General features: G+C 36.2%; 1 protein-coding gene across 1 annotated transcript; it reads right to left on the bottom strand.

Moving 5' to 3' along the window:
• Positions 1–5,021: 5,021 nt before the first annotated feature.
• On the bottom strand, positions 5,022–18,038 carry ldlrap1a (low density lipoprotein receptor adaptor protein 1a). Its single transcript, XM_082185319.1, has 9 exons — positions 17,814–18,038; positions 11,868–12,010; positions 11,480–11,592; positions 10,433–10,547; positions 8,766–8,838; positions 8,196–8,291; positions 8,005–8,105; positions 7,863–7,897; positions 5,022–5,730 (listed from the first exon to the last, which is right to left on the bottom strand). The coding sequence occupies exons 1-9, from the start codon at positions 17,896–17,898 to the stop codon at positions 5,601–5,603; spliced, it is 891 nt and encodes a 296-aa protein (XP_082041445.1). The 5' UTR covers positions 17,899–18,038; the 3' UTR covers positions 5,022–5,600.
• Positions 18,039–18,084: the final 46 nt, after the last annotated feature.

The raw sequence follows: 18,084 nt of genomic DNA on the forward strand, positions 1-18,084 counted from the left end.
AAATTAAAATTTTATCGTAATACATCAGGAAGCAATTGGGATCAGAATCAATTTTGAGGGGGAAGGAAATCTTGATGGTCATGAAAAATTAATTTCTTATTTCATATGCATTTCAAATGATTTTGGGGTGAATTATGACCTGTACATCTTTTGATTAGAATCACATGCGAACAGAAAATCAACATGTATGCTCTTCTGAACACAGCCATAATCTTACAAATCAGCTTACATATGAAAGCCAGCAGTCGACTCTTATGTGTGTCATATGATCAGGATCCACATTTCACACGAGCAGTTTGAAATGATTTCAGAATGAGCAATGTATTCCCCTCCCGCAATCCAAGCTTATCCTATTCTTTACCTCCAAAGTCCTTTCAAAGAGAAATCTCCATAGAAAGATAGCAAACGTCTGGATTTAAGAGCAGCTCATTTGCTACTTATTGAAGAGAATAATTCTCTAGTTAGTGACACTGAGCTTTTGCAGGCTGCACAGTTGGAGAGATTTAGGAAATGTAATCACATTTTGTGCTCCTGTGCTTGTGTCATTAGTTAGAAAAGCTGGACGGGCTTCTGATGCTCGTCTCATGACGTCGACTAAAACACACAAACTGTGTCACAAATAGCTCAACTAATCTGAAATGCTTGACATGTACTTTCAAGGGGATAGTTCAAATTATGCCATCATTTATTTAGTTCCAAACCCATATTCGTCAAACATAAAAATAAATATTCATCAGAATGCCCAAACTGCCTTTTCAATATAATTAAAGTGAATGGGGACCAAAGACTATGGAAACGAGCAGCTTGGATATTCTGCTAGATTTCTCTTTTCTTTCTTTTTGTTGTTGTTGTTTTTCTACACAAGAAAGAATGTTATATGGGTTTGAAACAGCATGAGAGTGTTAATTAATGAACTAATTTTTCATTTTTGGGTGAACTATCCCTTTAAGAACCAAATATATTCAATAACCAGCTAAAAATAGCTTGATATTTTTCTCTCATTGTGGAGTAGAAAGTTTAAGATTATCATACCTGTCAGGATTTACTAGCTGACAGATATAAAATAAGTATATTTTTGAAGTTTACAAGTTTATTAAAACCATCCATTCGATTCATAAACTCTTGGGTACAAAGGGAGCAAAAGTTGTAGCAAATGTCTTCAAGGGAAATTTCACCCCCAAAATGAAACTTTTGTCATAATTTTCTCAAATGGCTTCCTTTTTTTCTGCAGAACACAGACAATATATTTTGGGGACTTTCTCCCTACTAATATAACTAATAAAACCTATTCAAGAACATGCCGGAGTCATATTTTACCTCAAAATCAAAAAGAAATAAGACATATAATATTTAGCTTTTTCAAATATTTGTGTTTCGCATAAGAATGAAAGCCATATTTTTTTCATCATTTTTGGGTGAACAATCTCTAATTTACATATGAAGCATCACAAGCGTCTTTGAAGACTGAGAATAAATAGTTCATCATAAAAAGTTCAATCCCTGTTTAAAATCAGAAACAAAAATAGGCCCCACGTTAGTTACTATTTCTATCAGCCTGTCATTTAGCGCTGCCATGATGAGGAACAAAAAGCCTTGGGTACAAGTGATACGGTATGTTTATGCTTATGTTAAGCTTTTGTGAATCAATGCATTGGCCTGTGTATGGACATGTGTATTGACAGTCTATGTGAAATCATGCTCAGATTTCATCACTTCACTCAGTCCACAGCATACAGTCACATATGATAACTTAAGGTTAAAATAAGGTGTCGAGGTTAAGATTATGCTACATTAAGAGCGTTTCGAATTAGCATTTCTTGTACATAGTTCTGTGTTGTGGCAACGTAGCGTTTCCAGTAAAGCCTCCTGGAGGTCTACTGAAGGCAAAGCAGCGAGATCATGCCTTAAAGAACCCAAAATGAGCAAGATGAAGTCAGTAGACGTGACAGCTGGAGTTAAAGTGGTGCATAATGAACTTGACGAGAACATTCGTTCCACATATTTACTATAACGCATGGATTTCAAAACAGAAGGAATGTTTTATGTAATCCATCGAGTCTGTTAACTGTTGTTCTTGAACAATGCTTCATGAGGGCTAGCATGTTTCTGCTGTTCTACACAGAATTATACAATTTATATGGGCATAAAATAGATAAATGTCTAATTATGTACAACCACAAAAAATAAAGGATCATGTATTTTCAATTAAGTGTCTGATTCTTTTTCTTTTCTTCATCTTTAGAGACCCATTACTGTACATTTGGCAACTCACTGCTCTATATAATTTATTATTCGTCATATTTTCAGTAAATAGTTTGTCACTTCCGAGCTGAAAAATAAGGATTTTTTCCCCCATTATCAATTGAGATTTTTTTTTTTAATTATTAGCAGTGGTTATATTACCACAAAACTATTTTCTTTCTTTTTTTAATGAAAGTTGAAGTTTTTAAAATGAATTCTCAAAAGTTTAATTTTTTGGACAATGTATTTTTATATTAGCAAGAAATAGTTATTTATATTTTAATTAATTAGGTTTCTTTACAATGGTTTTCCTGTTTTTCATTTGCTAAATTTGTATTTATTTTACTTTTCAAATTTCAATTGTATATTGTGTTACATTTTTATTTTTAGCAAAGAATTTATTTACTAGAAAGAGTTATATTTTAAGTTCTTTACATTTATTCCACTGGCATGCACACACACCTTAGAAGCCTATAAATACTAAACTAATAAAAACTGTTAAAAACTACAAACAAGGCAGACTGACAGTTAAGTTGAGAGGTTTAGATGTGAGGGGTTTAAGTGAATAATCAACATTTAACCTGATAAATGACTAAATAAAACTTTTATGAAGATCTGTTTGGCCATTAACTTTTAATTGCATCATTATGCAAAATTATGAGGAGAGTTCTCCATGCAATTTTATGACATGAGAATATGTCCCAAAGCTAGTCTACTCTATTATGGTACAAAAGTACTTTTTCCTTCACAAAAAGAGCACATACTTTTAGGGCGTAGAATATAGGCGAACTGGGACTCGCACATGAGTACTGTATGTTCAGACATAAGCTATTTCTTTAGTCGCATACTGTTTTTGCATACTATATAGTAAGGAAGTATGCGATTTCGGATGCAGCCAATGTATGAAGTCAGTTCTCCTTAAGTTGTCGGATCAAATCTTGATTGTTTAATTATGGACTTCCTCCAAACGGTTTCTTCCGATGACAGGCTGTATTTAAGACATCACTGACTAATGAAGTAATAACACTTAACTGCGTTTTAAAAAAATGAAGTTTTATGGTAATTGAAACAAATTCACTATGCACCCCAGCTAATACAGCACTACAGAAAACTAGATGAACGGAAAGAAATATCCACACGGTGTAAATTAAAAACCTTCAAAAGGAACCTTTCAGATCAGAGCTATTCATCTGGGTCAAATGTACACAAAGGATAGCAGTTAGATCGAAATCACTGAGGAATTGAGCAGTGAATTATAAAAGATGGCTTCTAAGGTAAAAAATAAAGTAAAACGTAATGGGCCGCACATTCTCAACTGGCTCACTGTGATCAAACCCATCCATCTTGTTCAACCTTGGTGTGTTTTAGTGTAAGCAAAATCCCACCAGCGGTCCAGTGAATACAGATGCATGTGCGCTCCGGACTTTTTGCCCTTTTGGTTTAATCTATTTTTACAGGCTGTAAAGCGTGAGCTTCATCTGTTCTGAACTAGAGTGGTGGTGGTGGCGCAATGGATAAGACACATGCCTTTGGTGTGAGAGACCCGGGTTCGAATCCACTGTGAGACACCAATGTGTCCCTGAGCAAGACACTTAACCCCTAGTTGCTCCAGAGGCGTGCGACCTCTGACATATATAGCAATTGTAAGTCGCTTTGTATAAAAGCGTCAGCTAAATGAATAAATGTAAATGTAAATGTAAACTAGAGACCTTGGCAAAATCGATGGCATTTCACCTATATATAGACAAGAGACAGAAAAAGAGAGAACTGCATCATATATGAACATTTCACATCATTTCGAGGGTCCGTTAGAGAATGAATGCAAATGAAGTTTGAGGGAAAGTCCTCAGGGGAGAGAACACAGCATGCGTGAGGGGAGAACAACAAGAGGCGAGCCGGCTTTTTGAAGCTCTGAGCCTCCCACACGTTTTTTAGACACGTTTTTGTTGGAGTGTGTGTGTGTATGTGCGTCAAGGGTTCTCTGGAGCACTTTGCGTCACACGCTTCAACCCACATGCACACCTGACTCCACACATGTGTGCAACAAACACACACAACCATAAACAAGTAAACCGGCTGGGTTCGATTCTATAAGCGGAAGCAAAATGTACAGGAAAACCAATATCTTTCCATTTTTATAGGTCAAACTATCCATTATGACAAACAAAATCACATGTAGGCCTACTTAAGAAAAGCTTTCTTATGGTTTACAGAAAATGACAATATTATAGGCTATACTATATCGAATTGATACCCAGAGAGCTCTCAGTAAGACTTTCTTGGGATATGATTTACAGGTCTGAGGTTTTTGTAAAACCTCTATCCAATTTATTGCTATCTAGGCCATAATAACTGTCATACATGAGGAGTACAGGGATTTCTCACGCTGATTGTGTTTCGGTAAAGTAAAGATGGCACATCTCTCCAGAGGCGTTTCAAACAGACACTGCTGCAGGTGCTCCACATGTGTCGAGTGCATTTTGTGCCATCTGGGACAAATATAGAAAATGTGCAAAATCCACCTAATGCATAAACACACAAAGGACTAAAAGGGAGATGAAAAGCCAGAGAAATCTAGAAGGCAATGCTGCCCTCTTCTGGTGACTAAAAACGGTAGAAAAAAGGAGAATAAAACAAAATATGTAATTTTATAGGACCAAATATAACTTTATAATTATAAAATGTTATAGATAATCACAAATTAATAAATTATAATAATGAGATAATGAAATAATAATGAAATACCCATAAGACTAATGAAAAACATTAAACAACATAAATTATAACATAATATTAACAGTTTTATTAGACTTTTTAGAGAAATATTAAATGTCCCCTTGGGGTGTTATAACAATCATACAATCCTGATTAAATAAAAAAAATATACACATGTAAATACTGAAATATGACTCAAAGGCCTCAAAAGACATTGATGACATGCTGTACTGTGAATTTAACGCTGATTTCTGTTTCATCATTAATGAAGAGCATTATGGTGATAAATTAATTTCAAAGCAGCAAACTACAGAGTTAGACTTTAAAGTAACTCTACAGTGCACCCGGAGAGGCATGATGTTATATGTCATATGATACACATTTCTTTTCTAACATGAAAATAATACTGACTCTGGTATCTACATACATTATTCTGTATACAATTCAATTGATAAAAATAAAGCATGTAAACTCAGGTAAGATATCGGCTTTTTTTTGTTGCAAAAATAGACTCGTCTGCTATTGCTTTGGTGTGATGGACCAGATGATCGGGATGAGAAGGACCAGTGCGCCAACATCTCAACTGAACGCAGATTCCTGCATGAGTTTCCCGGACCTTCTTTCTCCCACATACCTATCTGTGCTCAGAGGCTGGAGAGCTCATCGGCGTTTGGTGTGTTTCCATTGGTCTTGTCCCATTCGGTCTCAGAGTTCCAGTCCTGAGGCATCACCCCAATGTCCAGGACCTGGGGGTTAGTACGAGACTCAGCGAGTCTATGGGGAAAGAGACAGGAGAAGGCAAACTGAAAAAAACTGAAACTCTACAGTGATGCAAATGTACAGTACATCAGCAGATTTGATTAACATATGGGCAATTCCATGCAAATGTCAACCTTACCATGGAAAAAATAAATAAAACCCGATTTGGTCACATCCATAATGCTGAAATTGCCCACATGTGCCTAAGGTTTTATTAAAAGCCACGTTTGGTTGATAACTATGTTATTTACTATGCTAACAACTGGTATGGTCTCATTTGTAAGGTTAGAAGCCATGCAATACATCAATGTAATGTTCAGGGATCAAAACAAACAGGATGAAAAAGACAAACTGAAACAAAAATAAAATAAAAAACATCAAATCTGTCCTGCAAATTGCATTTAAATATGGATCATTGCAGAACCCTGCCGTCAAATTCACAATTAGATCAGTCTGTTAGGTCAGTACCAGGCCAGGGCGCTAATTTAGTTGAGTTGATCAGTGAAAGTTGACAGGGTTCTGGAAGACAACAGGGGAGGGGAATGATGTTACAGACTGACAGATATGGCTTGGGTGGACGTTAGGTACAGGAATTGACCTGGACTTGTTACCTGGAGAGTACTCATAGCTATCCAAACTGCAGCTAGGAACAAAGAGAGAGCACAACAATCAAGGGCTTGAGAGCTACAGGATGTTTCTCGGTTCCTAATTCTATTTTGATGAAGGTGGCAATGCATTAATCAGAGAACTTAGCTGAATTTGATTAATCTCGACGTTCATTTTTTAGAAGACACGAGAGGCTTAATACAGTATTAGCTGCTTCAACCCTGAACATGATGCTACTCAATATAGAAGCTCACATCTTCAATTAAACTGATTAATATTCCTCAGTCAACACAACTTCCTCTTGATGCAAGATTTGACTAAATATATAAAAAAAATTGATAAATTATATAATTATAAAAAAATAAACTGCTAATATTATTATTATTGTAATATGCAAATGTATTATATACATTATATAAATTTAATTTATTCTCAGTTCCTTTTCAAACTAAAATGTATGTGCCCAGTTCTACAAACATAAGGAATATGTAAATAAAATAAATGTATATAATACATGTGTATATAATAACAATAAATATTAACAATATGAATATATTATTATAATTATTATACACATGTATTTTATTTACATAATAATAGGGATTATGTAAATAAAATTAATTTATATAATGCGTGTATAACAATAATTATAATAAATTACTATATACACAGATGTATTAAATAAATTTTTTTTATTAGCATAGTCCCTATTAGTAGTAGTAGTAGTAGTAGTAGTAGTAGTAGTACTATCATCATCATCTTTGTTATTTACATGCATTATATACACATGTATTTTATTCTAATTCATGCAATCAGTTCTACAAACATAATATATTATTATTTGTATTATTATTATTATTAATAATATTATCATTATTATAAACATGTATTATAAACAGTACATTAAAGTATTTTCTTATTTAAATAAAGTCTTAATTATGCATTGCAATACAAGTCTGACAAAAGTAGACATGAAAAAAAGAAAAGATAAAATATATATCTAGAAAAAGTTGTTAAATAAACATCCAAGCATTCCATGTTCAGCCTGTCTGAAAATGGAAGAGTTTGTACTCATAAAGCACAAATATTCAGGTCAGGTTTGTCATCTATATGCCATCAGAAATAAATCATTGAAGGCCAACTCTACATTTGCAGGGTCAACAATTATACCCTGCCAAACTACTGGTATAGCTTGGTTCTGTGGAGAATAAACAAATAAAATGAGACAATCTGTCCCATGAGAGCTCAGTATGGGAAAACTGCCTTTGCTCAATTGCTCTGGATGATTAATCAAAGCCCAAGAAGTTATGCGGAGCAAACGAAAGGAACATTTCAAATGGTTCCAACAATCTTTAAGAACACAGAGCGATTGTAGTTGGAGATCGTTTTGATGTGCAAGAGGTTATCAGAATGCTTTTTACATGCAGCTCCCTTCTCAAGGATCCGTCCTTCCTGTCCCTCACTGAAGAGAGACAGAAAGGAGATTCAGACAAAACAGAAGCTTGAAAGAGGAGATAAGAACATCTCTGGGTGCCTCATACCTTGAAAAAGCCTCTTCCAGACCATCATCAGTCTCCTAAAAAGAGGAGAAAATGATATTCGGATTTTAAGACGACAAGTAAAGATAATGGTCGGCAGTCACTCATGAGAGAAAAACACATTTATAAGTGGACAAGATCTTACCCATTGGGTGGTGCTGTTGTTGTTGGGTTCGGTGGGGTTGTCCACATTTTCCACAGCAGATGAGTAAACCTCGATGTCCAACAGGTTCTCTGCAGCTACAGCTAAAACAAACAAAACAGACCATTAATGTTGAAGTGTAAAAGGGATAGTTTCTCACAAAAGGAGGCAAAGAGAGTTTAAGGAGTCAGTACCTCCTCCTTTCAGGCTGGTCAGGCTGACCGATCCCTCTGACTGTGAACTGTGGGACGTTTCTCCAGCTGAATCCCATTTCACACCATGCTCTCTCTCTGAAAGGAGAGCAACAGTACATCATGACTAATACTGCTTTAACAAACAAAATAAGTTCATATAAATTCAAACAAATAAATGACTTTTCTTGGTGCTTTCACTGAGCACTGGGTTCCAAGTTCTATGCATTCTTACTAAACCAAGTTTCTAAGATTGTGTGACAAGTACAAAATATGCAAGGATTTTTTTGGAAGGTGATGCATTAACTGGCTCCTGTTTTCCAAATACAAAAAAAGTACATCATTTTGTGTGCATCCATCTTTTCTACAACAAGAAAAGGCAACAGAGCAATGTTCTGACTGCCATTATCAATCACAACAGCATCAATGCCCTTGAAGACCCTATCAAGAGTGCAAAATCTGCAAATCCTTCAAAACATGAAGTGACAAATTATTTTCCACTTGTGGCATATGATTCTCTGCAGTTATACATGAGTTCCATATTGTTTTGAGGAGAGATATGAAACTCTGTACCTTCTTTGGCAACCTCCCAGAACTCGAAGGCCACTCTGAAGGCCTGAGCCACCGTGAGCGTGACCGCCTGGGCCTGAGGGAACACAACAGGACAACAGTGACTCAATCAGACAGACAGAATATCAACACAATCTCATGAAAGTGCGTATCTATAGCACGAATGATAATTCTCGTATAATTTATACGCCAAAACGAGTTTTAGCGTTCCAATGATACGCACTGCAAACCCCTTGGGTAGGATTAGGGGTGAGGAGGGCGTGCATATTACACGCCATAAAGTGCGTATCATATACACGCGAAAACTGCGTACCATATTTACGCTAAAACTCGTTTTGGTGTATAAATGATACGAGATATTATCATTCGTGCTATAGATACGCACTTTCATGAGATCGGTCTCCATAATATATACATTGGAGAGAACAAATGGACAGATCCAACATATAAGCAAGGCGTTTCAATGTCAGTGGTCTGCAAACTGAAGGGAGTTTTAGATCATTGTAAGAGAATATTATTTTTCTATGTGTATTCAATCAATAGCACTGCTTACACAGGATTCATTTAGTTAATCTACAGGAGTTTTTCTTACATAACTTTGTATCTTTTTGACATAGATAATGTGTACGTGTCTGTACATCAATATTTTTATTGCATGTATTGAAAACAGACACTATACCTTATTGTTACTCAATATATGATGCTTCTAGAGAGTGTTAATGGTTTAAGAATGTAAGGGGGCGGACTGAAGGTTTCAAGCCGGTCGCTGCCCAACGGAGGTTATGGCATACATTTAAGGGTTAGATTTTGTTAAGTATGGAGATGTTGTAAAGTTATCTGAGTAACTCAAATGCAATACTTCAGATAACTAAAGAGCACAGGCCCCCTTCTTCCATCACACTCTTGGTAGAAGACTCGTAGAAGAATAAATTGCCCCTTTTATCTCTTGTTTGTCTCTCTCTAATGTTTCATGTTATAATCTGCAAATGTTGCGAGAAAACAACTTGTGAATAATGCCTCTTTCTTTAGTCAAGGTCAGTAGGCCTGGGAAGATTCTAGGGATTCAGATAAAATGTTTCCAATTAAAAATATTTACCTACGTCAGGTGGGAATATTATGGGATGTTGAGGAAGACCATTCAAATCGTCAAGCTTTAATTTTGTTGGAATACAAAGAAATACTGGGTAAAATAGTCAATTTTTTTTTTTTATACTTTTCAGTATTGAATGAAAGATTTATAGTTATCACTTTTCTTGAATTGTATGAAGTCTTGGAAGAACTGTTTTACCAAGTGTGTCACAGTGCATTCTGGAAGAATACTTTCTCTGAAGAATAAAAACAATCAATGCAAATCAATGCATCTCTGAAATCTCCCAGCTTTCTGATCAGCCTTCACATGCAGTGCCTTCAAATGTTGCCCAAGTAGGAAAAGCTTTTGCATCTAAACCTCACCATGTAGCCTCAACAGGCACGCTAACATGTTTTTGGATCATTGTGCTATGCTGAGAAGAACAGCATGTCCTTCCAACAGAGAGAAAGCAATCTAGTCAGCCATTCTGAAAACCTGTCCTCCTTCTTCATGCTTAGTTTGACTCCTTTTGTTCCAGTCAGAAGTCTTTGTGTTGATGGAAAGATTCACAGCTTTCATAAGGAAAGCATCAAACACTCACCACTTTCCGTTTGGCACAGAGGAACGCGTGGCACTCCAGCGTCTCGTTCTGTTGGTTCTGGGAGATGAAAGCAAACACTTTGTCATGCATCTTGTCAGCTGTGCAGTATGATATCCTGTGAGAAAGGGTCACAAAACAGACCAGCGTTAAGGACTTGCAGTCAGGTTTGAGTAAATACAAGATGATGATGAGTTGCAGGGATATGGATATGGATATGGATATTGAGCAGACGCAGACTGCGTTGGAACTTCAAGGACTGTTTTTTTGGGTCTAATATTTGATGACAAATACAGTCAAAACAATAATAATATGAAATATTACTCATTTAAAACAATTTATTCCAATTTTTATATTTTTATAATGCAATTTATTCCTGGGGTGGCAAAGCTGAATTTTCAGCATCATTACTCAAGTCTTCAGTGTCACATGATACTTAATAAATCATTCTAATTTGCTGATTTGGTGCTCAAGAAACATTTCTTCTTATTATCAATGTTGAACATTTTTTTTGTTGATTAATATTTTTGTGGAAACCATGAAACTAACCTGGCTAAAAAATATTTAGCAGCAAAAAGTTTTCAACATTGATAATAATAAGAACCATGATTAATAATTGAGCACCATTTAATAATTGAGCACTAAATCAGCAATAAAGCCTTTCGAATTGAATTGAAAAGATTGTGTGTGTGTGTGTGTGTGTGTGTGTGTGTGTGTGTGTGTGTGTGTGTAAAATAGGCTCAGCAAAAGCACACTGAACTGTGAAGATGAGATTTATGGGGACTACTGCTGGTTTCCTGCAGTATGTTGTATTTCACATGTCTCTAGTGAGAAACTCGGAGGTGAGTGTGTTTGTGTGTGTATGGTAAAACACTGGATGGCAGGATAAATCATCTCCACTGTAGGTCAGACACACTCACTTCTGAGAAGAGGAAGCGTGCAGAGACCACTTCTTTCATACTCCAATGTGGTTCAGTAACACAACAAGTGAATGTTTAACAGGCAGTTGAACGTAAGAGAAGTAGTTGAGCTGAGGTGTGTAGAGGTCACCTGTATATGGAAATGTTCTCGATCAGCTGGTTAGACACAATATCGCACAAGATGATTCCCTGAGGAGACACTTTCAGGGCCACTTTAGGCAGTTTCTTCCCACTGGCTTTGGCCTAACAAATGAATATGAAAACATTTTTAATATTGCTGCTTGTCCGTGGTCTACGCAATTTACTTGTCCGTGCAGAACTTGATTCTAGGCGGTTCTGTATGATTACTATGGGGTTTCTAAGGTGTTATAAGTATTTTAGGTTGTTGTTATGCAGCTGCTAGGGTATTCTGGGTGATTGGCAGGGTGTTGCTATGTGGTTGCTAGGCTGTCACAATGATATTGTGGTCTTTAGATATTCTAATATCTTCATATCCAAGCTATGACAAATGAACTCACCGTGGCAACAATCCTCTTGACAGCAGCAGCTGAGAGCTCCTCGCCTTTGGGTTGGTCCACCAGAGTCATCCCCAGATGACGAAGGTTAAAGGTCATTCCTTCGAGAAGAGTCTCTCTTGTGTCAGTCCAATTCTCAGGGAGCTCTGCATGAAGAAGAAAAATATGAACAGAGTGAAGAGTTTGAGGCAACACTGAATAGCTACAAAAACATTTACACATGTGGGTTAAACCAAGTCAGCACAGGTAAACAGTAAACAACTTCAACCAAAGTGCACACAAGAGACTTGCGATGCAGAGATCATGAACAGTTATGAAATATTAAAGAAGAAAAAAACAGTGCATGAGTAAATATTTGTTGGAATCAACCTTTGCTCGAGAAACTCAAATATTCCAGGCCAAAAAAACATTTTGGATGCCTCTGTACAACTTTATTCCCAGGGCTGACTGAAAACAGACAAAGACAATCAAAGGCCTGGCAGCTCTAAAGAAATGAAAAGTTCAAGAAATTAAACATGTCTTTCTTGAACCAGTGTTTTTAGAATAGTGTATTTTCTCAGCTCATCAAACAATGTGGAAGAACTTGACAAGGCCTGTACAAAGCACAGCTTGAACCCCTACTGAACACTTCCGGAATAAAACAATTGAGTTAGGTTGACTAATATAAATGCAAATGTATTGTATTAGTTTAGTAGTGGTATTTTCAGACAATAAATTGTAATTTTGCAATTGCAGCATTGGTTCTTTGCTTTCAAGCTTGTGTTTTGTATACTCAGTTAGTTGATGCCAAGAAAAAAAAAATGTTAATCTATAAAATGTAAATGTGATTACAGCACCTGTGAAACTCCAACACTCCTGCCTTCACAATCACAATCTGCATAAATTCCTAATATGATTACAACACACATTAAGCTGTTTCGACTATCCATTAACGCAGATGCACACAAATAAACGCTCATTATTTCTGCTGAAAGAACTCAAGTAACACTACCTGTGACTCACCTAATCGCTTTTGGCAGTGGAGCTATAACATTTTAAAATTCAGAAAATCCCCATAGATAAATTATAGGAATTACAACACAAAGGCACCAAGACAAAACAGACAAGACATTTTTCATTTAGTCAGATTTGTTCAACACAGGTATTCAAGTCCCACAAAGTTCACCTTATTGTGTTATTTTTCTACATGTTCCTAATAAATTGTATAATCCACCTAGGCTATATGTTATATATAAAACATATTAAATAGCATTATATTTATATTGAAGTAAGGAAAAGGCCATTCCTGTATCTCATTTACTTTGGTCTGAACAAGCCACTGGTCTGCTAGACCTCATAAACACTTAACCATTAAGCAGGCGTATGACCCATTCAACGAATCATACATATATTTACAGGAATCACAATCACAGGAAACAGTGAATCATAGTCTCAGAAAGTTATTGTTAATTACTGCGTACAGCTAACAGAAAACAAAGATGACTGAAGAATGTCATGACAAGGGCAAAATTTAAAGCTCTAATGTGGCATTTCACTTATAAACAAAACCAGCCACACCAAGGATGATCGAACCATTACAATGAAACTGAAAGGCTGACAAACGATTTAAAGACACAATAGTGTCTATCTATATCATTACTTTGCCCACAGCTCCTGAAATAACATATCATGCTGAAATTATTGATGATGCCCTACAACCCCAGCATAAAAACCAGGGTAATTCATAGACATGGAGAAATGGAAAAGGGCGTAATAATACAGCTCTAGTGACATACTGATTAGTGACACACCCAAGAGCCCTTAATCACAGGGGGGAAACACTACTTTGTCTTAACCATGTTCCTGGAGAAACATCCAAGGGTGGAGCGACCCAAACCACTGGTTGTCTCCAAGCTCCAAAAACTGAACTGGCTTTTTAGGCCAGATATGATTACGGTGCAAAATTGTGTGGGTTTTTTTATTTTTTTCTGACTAGAAGTCATGGCAAGGTTGGGAGTTATTTCAATCTCAGTCAGATAGAGAGGAAAGAATGTCCTTTGCTTATTTTTCAAAATGGACAAATAAACAGCACTCTTAAGAAACAGGATATCATTCTTGCTTAAAGAGACAAATGGAGATAAAAGTAGATGACCCAAGTGATAGGAACATGTTTATCATGAGAACATTGAGATGACAGATTTATCATATTTATTCTTCTAGTGTGAATTGCAAACAACTAAACTGACCATATCAAACTTCGCTGGGATAATGATGGCTTTGTGAAAAAACTAAATAAAATAAAAAAAGCACATTTAAAAATTAAGGCTCCCTAATAACAAGCCTGAACTCATGCTTCTACTTCCACACGACTCCTCATGAAACATGAAAGGTTAATATCTAATGCTTTTATCAAATGGACTGCCTGGAAAAGCCTCAACAGCTGCTGGACGTCTCCCTCACGCTCTGCCTCCCTTTTTAGTATGTGCAGGGCACCGACGAACACCAAAGATCCAGAGGCACGGGGCGATAAATCTCACCACTATAAAACACCATAAAAACTTCTCATAGATGGGTTTCTCCATTACAATGCAGCGATGTTTGCTGCAAGCTGTGCACTTTCTCTGTTGAGGCACATGACTTTGGAGCAGCAGGAAGGACATTTTTGATCACTCTGATGAGAAATGATCATAGGAGATAGCTGAATGAGAAGTTCAAGAGGAAGGAAAGTAATTATAAACTATAATAAGGTGAATCATTCGGAAATCTACCCTTTAAAAGTTGATAAGACCATTCATTTTGCTATCCTAACTGTGCATATAATTATATGGCTACTTTTATTTGATCATCTGCATTTGTGACCCTGGATCACAAAACCAGTCATAAGTCGCACAGGTATATTTGTGTGTGCAATAGCCAACAATACATTGTATGGGTGGTCAAAATTATCGATTTTTCTTTTATGCCAAAAATCATTAGGATATCAAGTAAAGATCATGTTCCATGGAGATATTTTAAAAATTTTCCTACTGTAAATATATAAAACATTTAATTTTGTGAGTGAATGCAGCACAATCACGTACATAAATGGACAACTTTAAAGGAGATTTTCTCAATGTTTCGATTTTTTTGCACCCTCAGATTCCAGATTTTCAATAATTGTATCTCGGCCAAATATTGTCCTATCCTAACAAACCATACATCAATGAAAAGCTTATTTATTCAGCTTTCAGATGATGTATAAATCAAAATTTTAATAAATTTACGCACGTGACTGGTGACGTGCTTCAAACTAGACTTCTAACCTCAACCCTATCTGTGAGACGGTGACCCATTTTTAGATTGTGACCCACAAGATTAAAACCACTTGTTTAAAGAGGGAACATAACCAACTAGCAAAATGTACAAGCGCAACAAAGTCAAATAAAAACAAAAAAGATCTTTGTTTGGATTCCAACAAAAAGGGAGGAAATGAGGTGAAGTCTGTATTGGAGCTAAAAGTAGGTCAGAAGATCAACAAAAGAATGTTAAACACACAAATGCGTCTTATTCTCCATCACTCAGCCGTTGAAAGAACAACCTATAAACACTGGCAACTTGCTGATGTTGGAAACTTTTACCATTCTGGCAAAGCCTGAGCCTTTCACTGTGACTGAATTGTGACCAAACACAATCATAAGCGTGTACTTGCAGACTTCTTGCATTCCAGGTCATGAAGATAAGCAGCTCTCAGCAAACAAACAGAGCTGCTTTTGTGGAGTCAAGACAGAATTAAAGGGGAAATGAAAATGCACAGCAAACTTTCTAATCCCACTAAAGGAAGACAATTAAAAAAAAAAGTTGCACTTGTTAAGACGTAGCCAGCCCAGTTCATCAGCTTAGTTTCTGAGATTGTCCACAGCAACTTTGAAAAAGACTTTCTTTGTTGAAACAAACGTGCTTTAGAATGTTTTGGATATTCCAGCAAACAAGTACATACTTGTAGTCCAGGATGGATGCCAAAGAGAAAGAAAATAATTTCAGATGCAGACAAAAATCTGGCTTTGCATTGTTTATTTCACAAAACCGTTGTTGGCAACTTCTCATATAAGGTCACTTGTTAATTAACCCTCAAAAACACACTGTATCAAAACTGCGACACCTGTTTAAATCAAGTAAATGACTGTTATTTTTCCCTAACTGCAGGAACAATTCTGACTCACAGCAACAAACAAATGGCCATTTCGAGTGCCACAGCTTTATAAAGTCACACAACTAAGTCACTGTTTACTTACTCACACCATTGCTCAGTGTTTTGGATTATATTTAGCAAATTTAAGTATTTTAAGTACTTGACCTTTGAGTCTATGACCTTGTTTTTTTTTTTCCTTAACACATGTTCAGTCATTTTATGTCTCAAAAATATCAACCTAAATACACAACAATTCAAAAAGTTTGGGTCAGTAATACTTTTATTTAGCAAGGATGCAATTAATTGATCAAAAGTGACACTAAAAGACATTTAAATGTTACAAAAGATTTCCATTATAATTGAATACCGGACCAAATGCAATGATTGGACGAACATTTTATGGCCCTACGCCTTCCACAGATGATTATATATATATATATATATATATATATATATATATATATATATATATATATATATATATAATATATACTCTTAACTTAGTTTACTATTAGATGTGAAGAGACTTTCAACCAGCATAACAAAAAACATTCTGGAACAAATCACCTACCCTGCCTTTTAAGGTTAACATTAGTGTTTTATTCACACAATGAAGCCACACAGATTAATATTACAAATGATTTTCAATGTATCCTAATTAAACTTTAACGACAGTCAGAGGAGCGCTCTGAGAAGAACACACTCAAAATTCATTTTTTTGGGGCTGGAAAATTTATAAAGGTCAAAGCCACTGCACTGTGCTTTTTCATTATGTATAACAGGAGGTCAGTGAGGTGTAGAGAAATCTCCGGATCTTTACAAAGTGTCGGAAGGCTGCTCTGAGATGAACATCCACATTCCAGCCTCCTGGTCTAAGAGAGTATGTCCTTGCATAGTGAATTATTAAGGGAAAGTAAGTTCACCCAAAAATGAAAATTGTCATCATTTATTTACTCACCCTCAAGTTGTTCCAAACATGTATTAGTTTTATTCTTCTGTTGAACACAAAAGATGATATTTTAAAGAATGTAGTAACCAGACAGCATTGACTCCCATAGTAGGAAAAAAAAAATACTATGGGAGTTAATGGGTGCCTGTCTGGTTAACAACATTCTTTAAAATATCTTATTTTATGTTCAACAGAAAAAAGAAACTCGTACAGGTTTGGAACAACATGAGGGTGAGTAAATGATGGCACAAATTTAATTTTTGGTTAACCACTTTTTTGGGGGGTTTTACAGTGGTGATATTGTGCACCGCAAATATTCACCCCAAGTCAAACAAAGTATGCTTCAAAGTGGCTCGCTAAAATAAAAGTATGGGTTTCTGAGGGCTAATGAAAAACATGGTAATCGTATTGGAGACAAAAGCCATTTCTCAAAATCTAGACAGCGTATTTGGGCATTACAGCTGTATAGATAGGTAGCTCAACAGGTTTTGAGACAAGGTCAACCACTAACGTTAATAAACCCCAAAACTTCTAGTGTCGAATGAAGATTGTGAATCTCGTCGACAGCTGTAGAAATGCGTCTGTGTCGTTCATTAAACAAATTTTGCACAGAATATTGAGATCATATTGAAGATCCAATTTAAAAAATAAAATAAAATAAACATTTTACCCACAAACTAACTAATAAAGATTCACAACTACTACGCAAACTGCATGTTTTGATTGTATTACTAAACTTGATTACACACTATTGACAAATCAAGTTCAGATGCTAACGGATGGACAACACAAGTGACGCGTTTAAACACCTCAAACAAAAAGTCTCGCTGTTGACGCGAACAACGTTACTCACTTTGGTGTTTGCCTGAGCTCCAGGACTGTTTGGTCAGGCTGGGACTCCGAATAAAAGCCCTTCTGGCAGATTTCAGCACATCCATGACGAGGTTTTCAAGCGGAGAACCGTCTTCAGGTGCTGCTGTTGGCCATGAACGTCTTCTCACTCTCAACTTTGTTGTTGCCGTTTCGATGCCGACATCTGTGGGAATACTTGAGTCCTCGCGTCTCCTGGGCGGTGTTTCATCCGTCAATCAAAATGACGTTCGAATTACGCGGCGCCCAGATTC

The sequence above is a fragment of the Leuciscus leuciscus genome (assembly GCF_965113295.1).
Source record: "Leuciscus leuciscus genome assembly, chromosome: 12".
Classification (NCBI taxonomy): domain Eukaryota; kingdom Metazoa; phylum Chordata; class Actinopteri; order Cypriniformes; family Leuciscidae; genus Leuciscus; species Leuciscus leuciscus.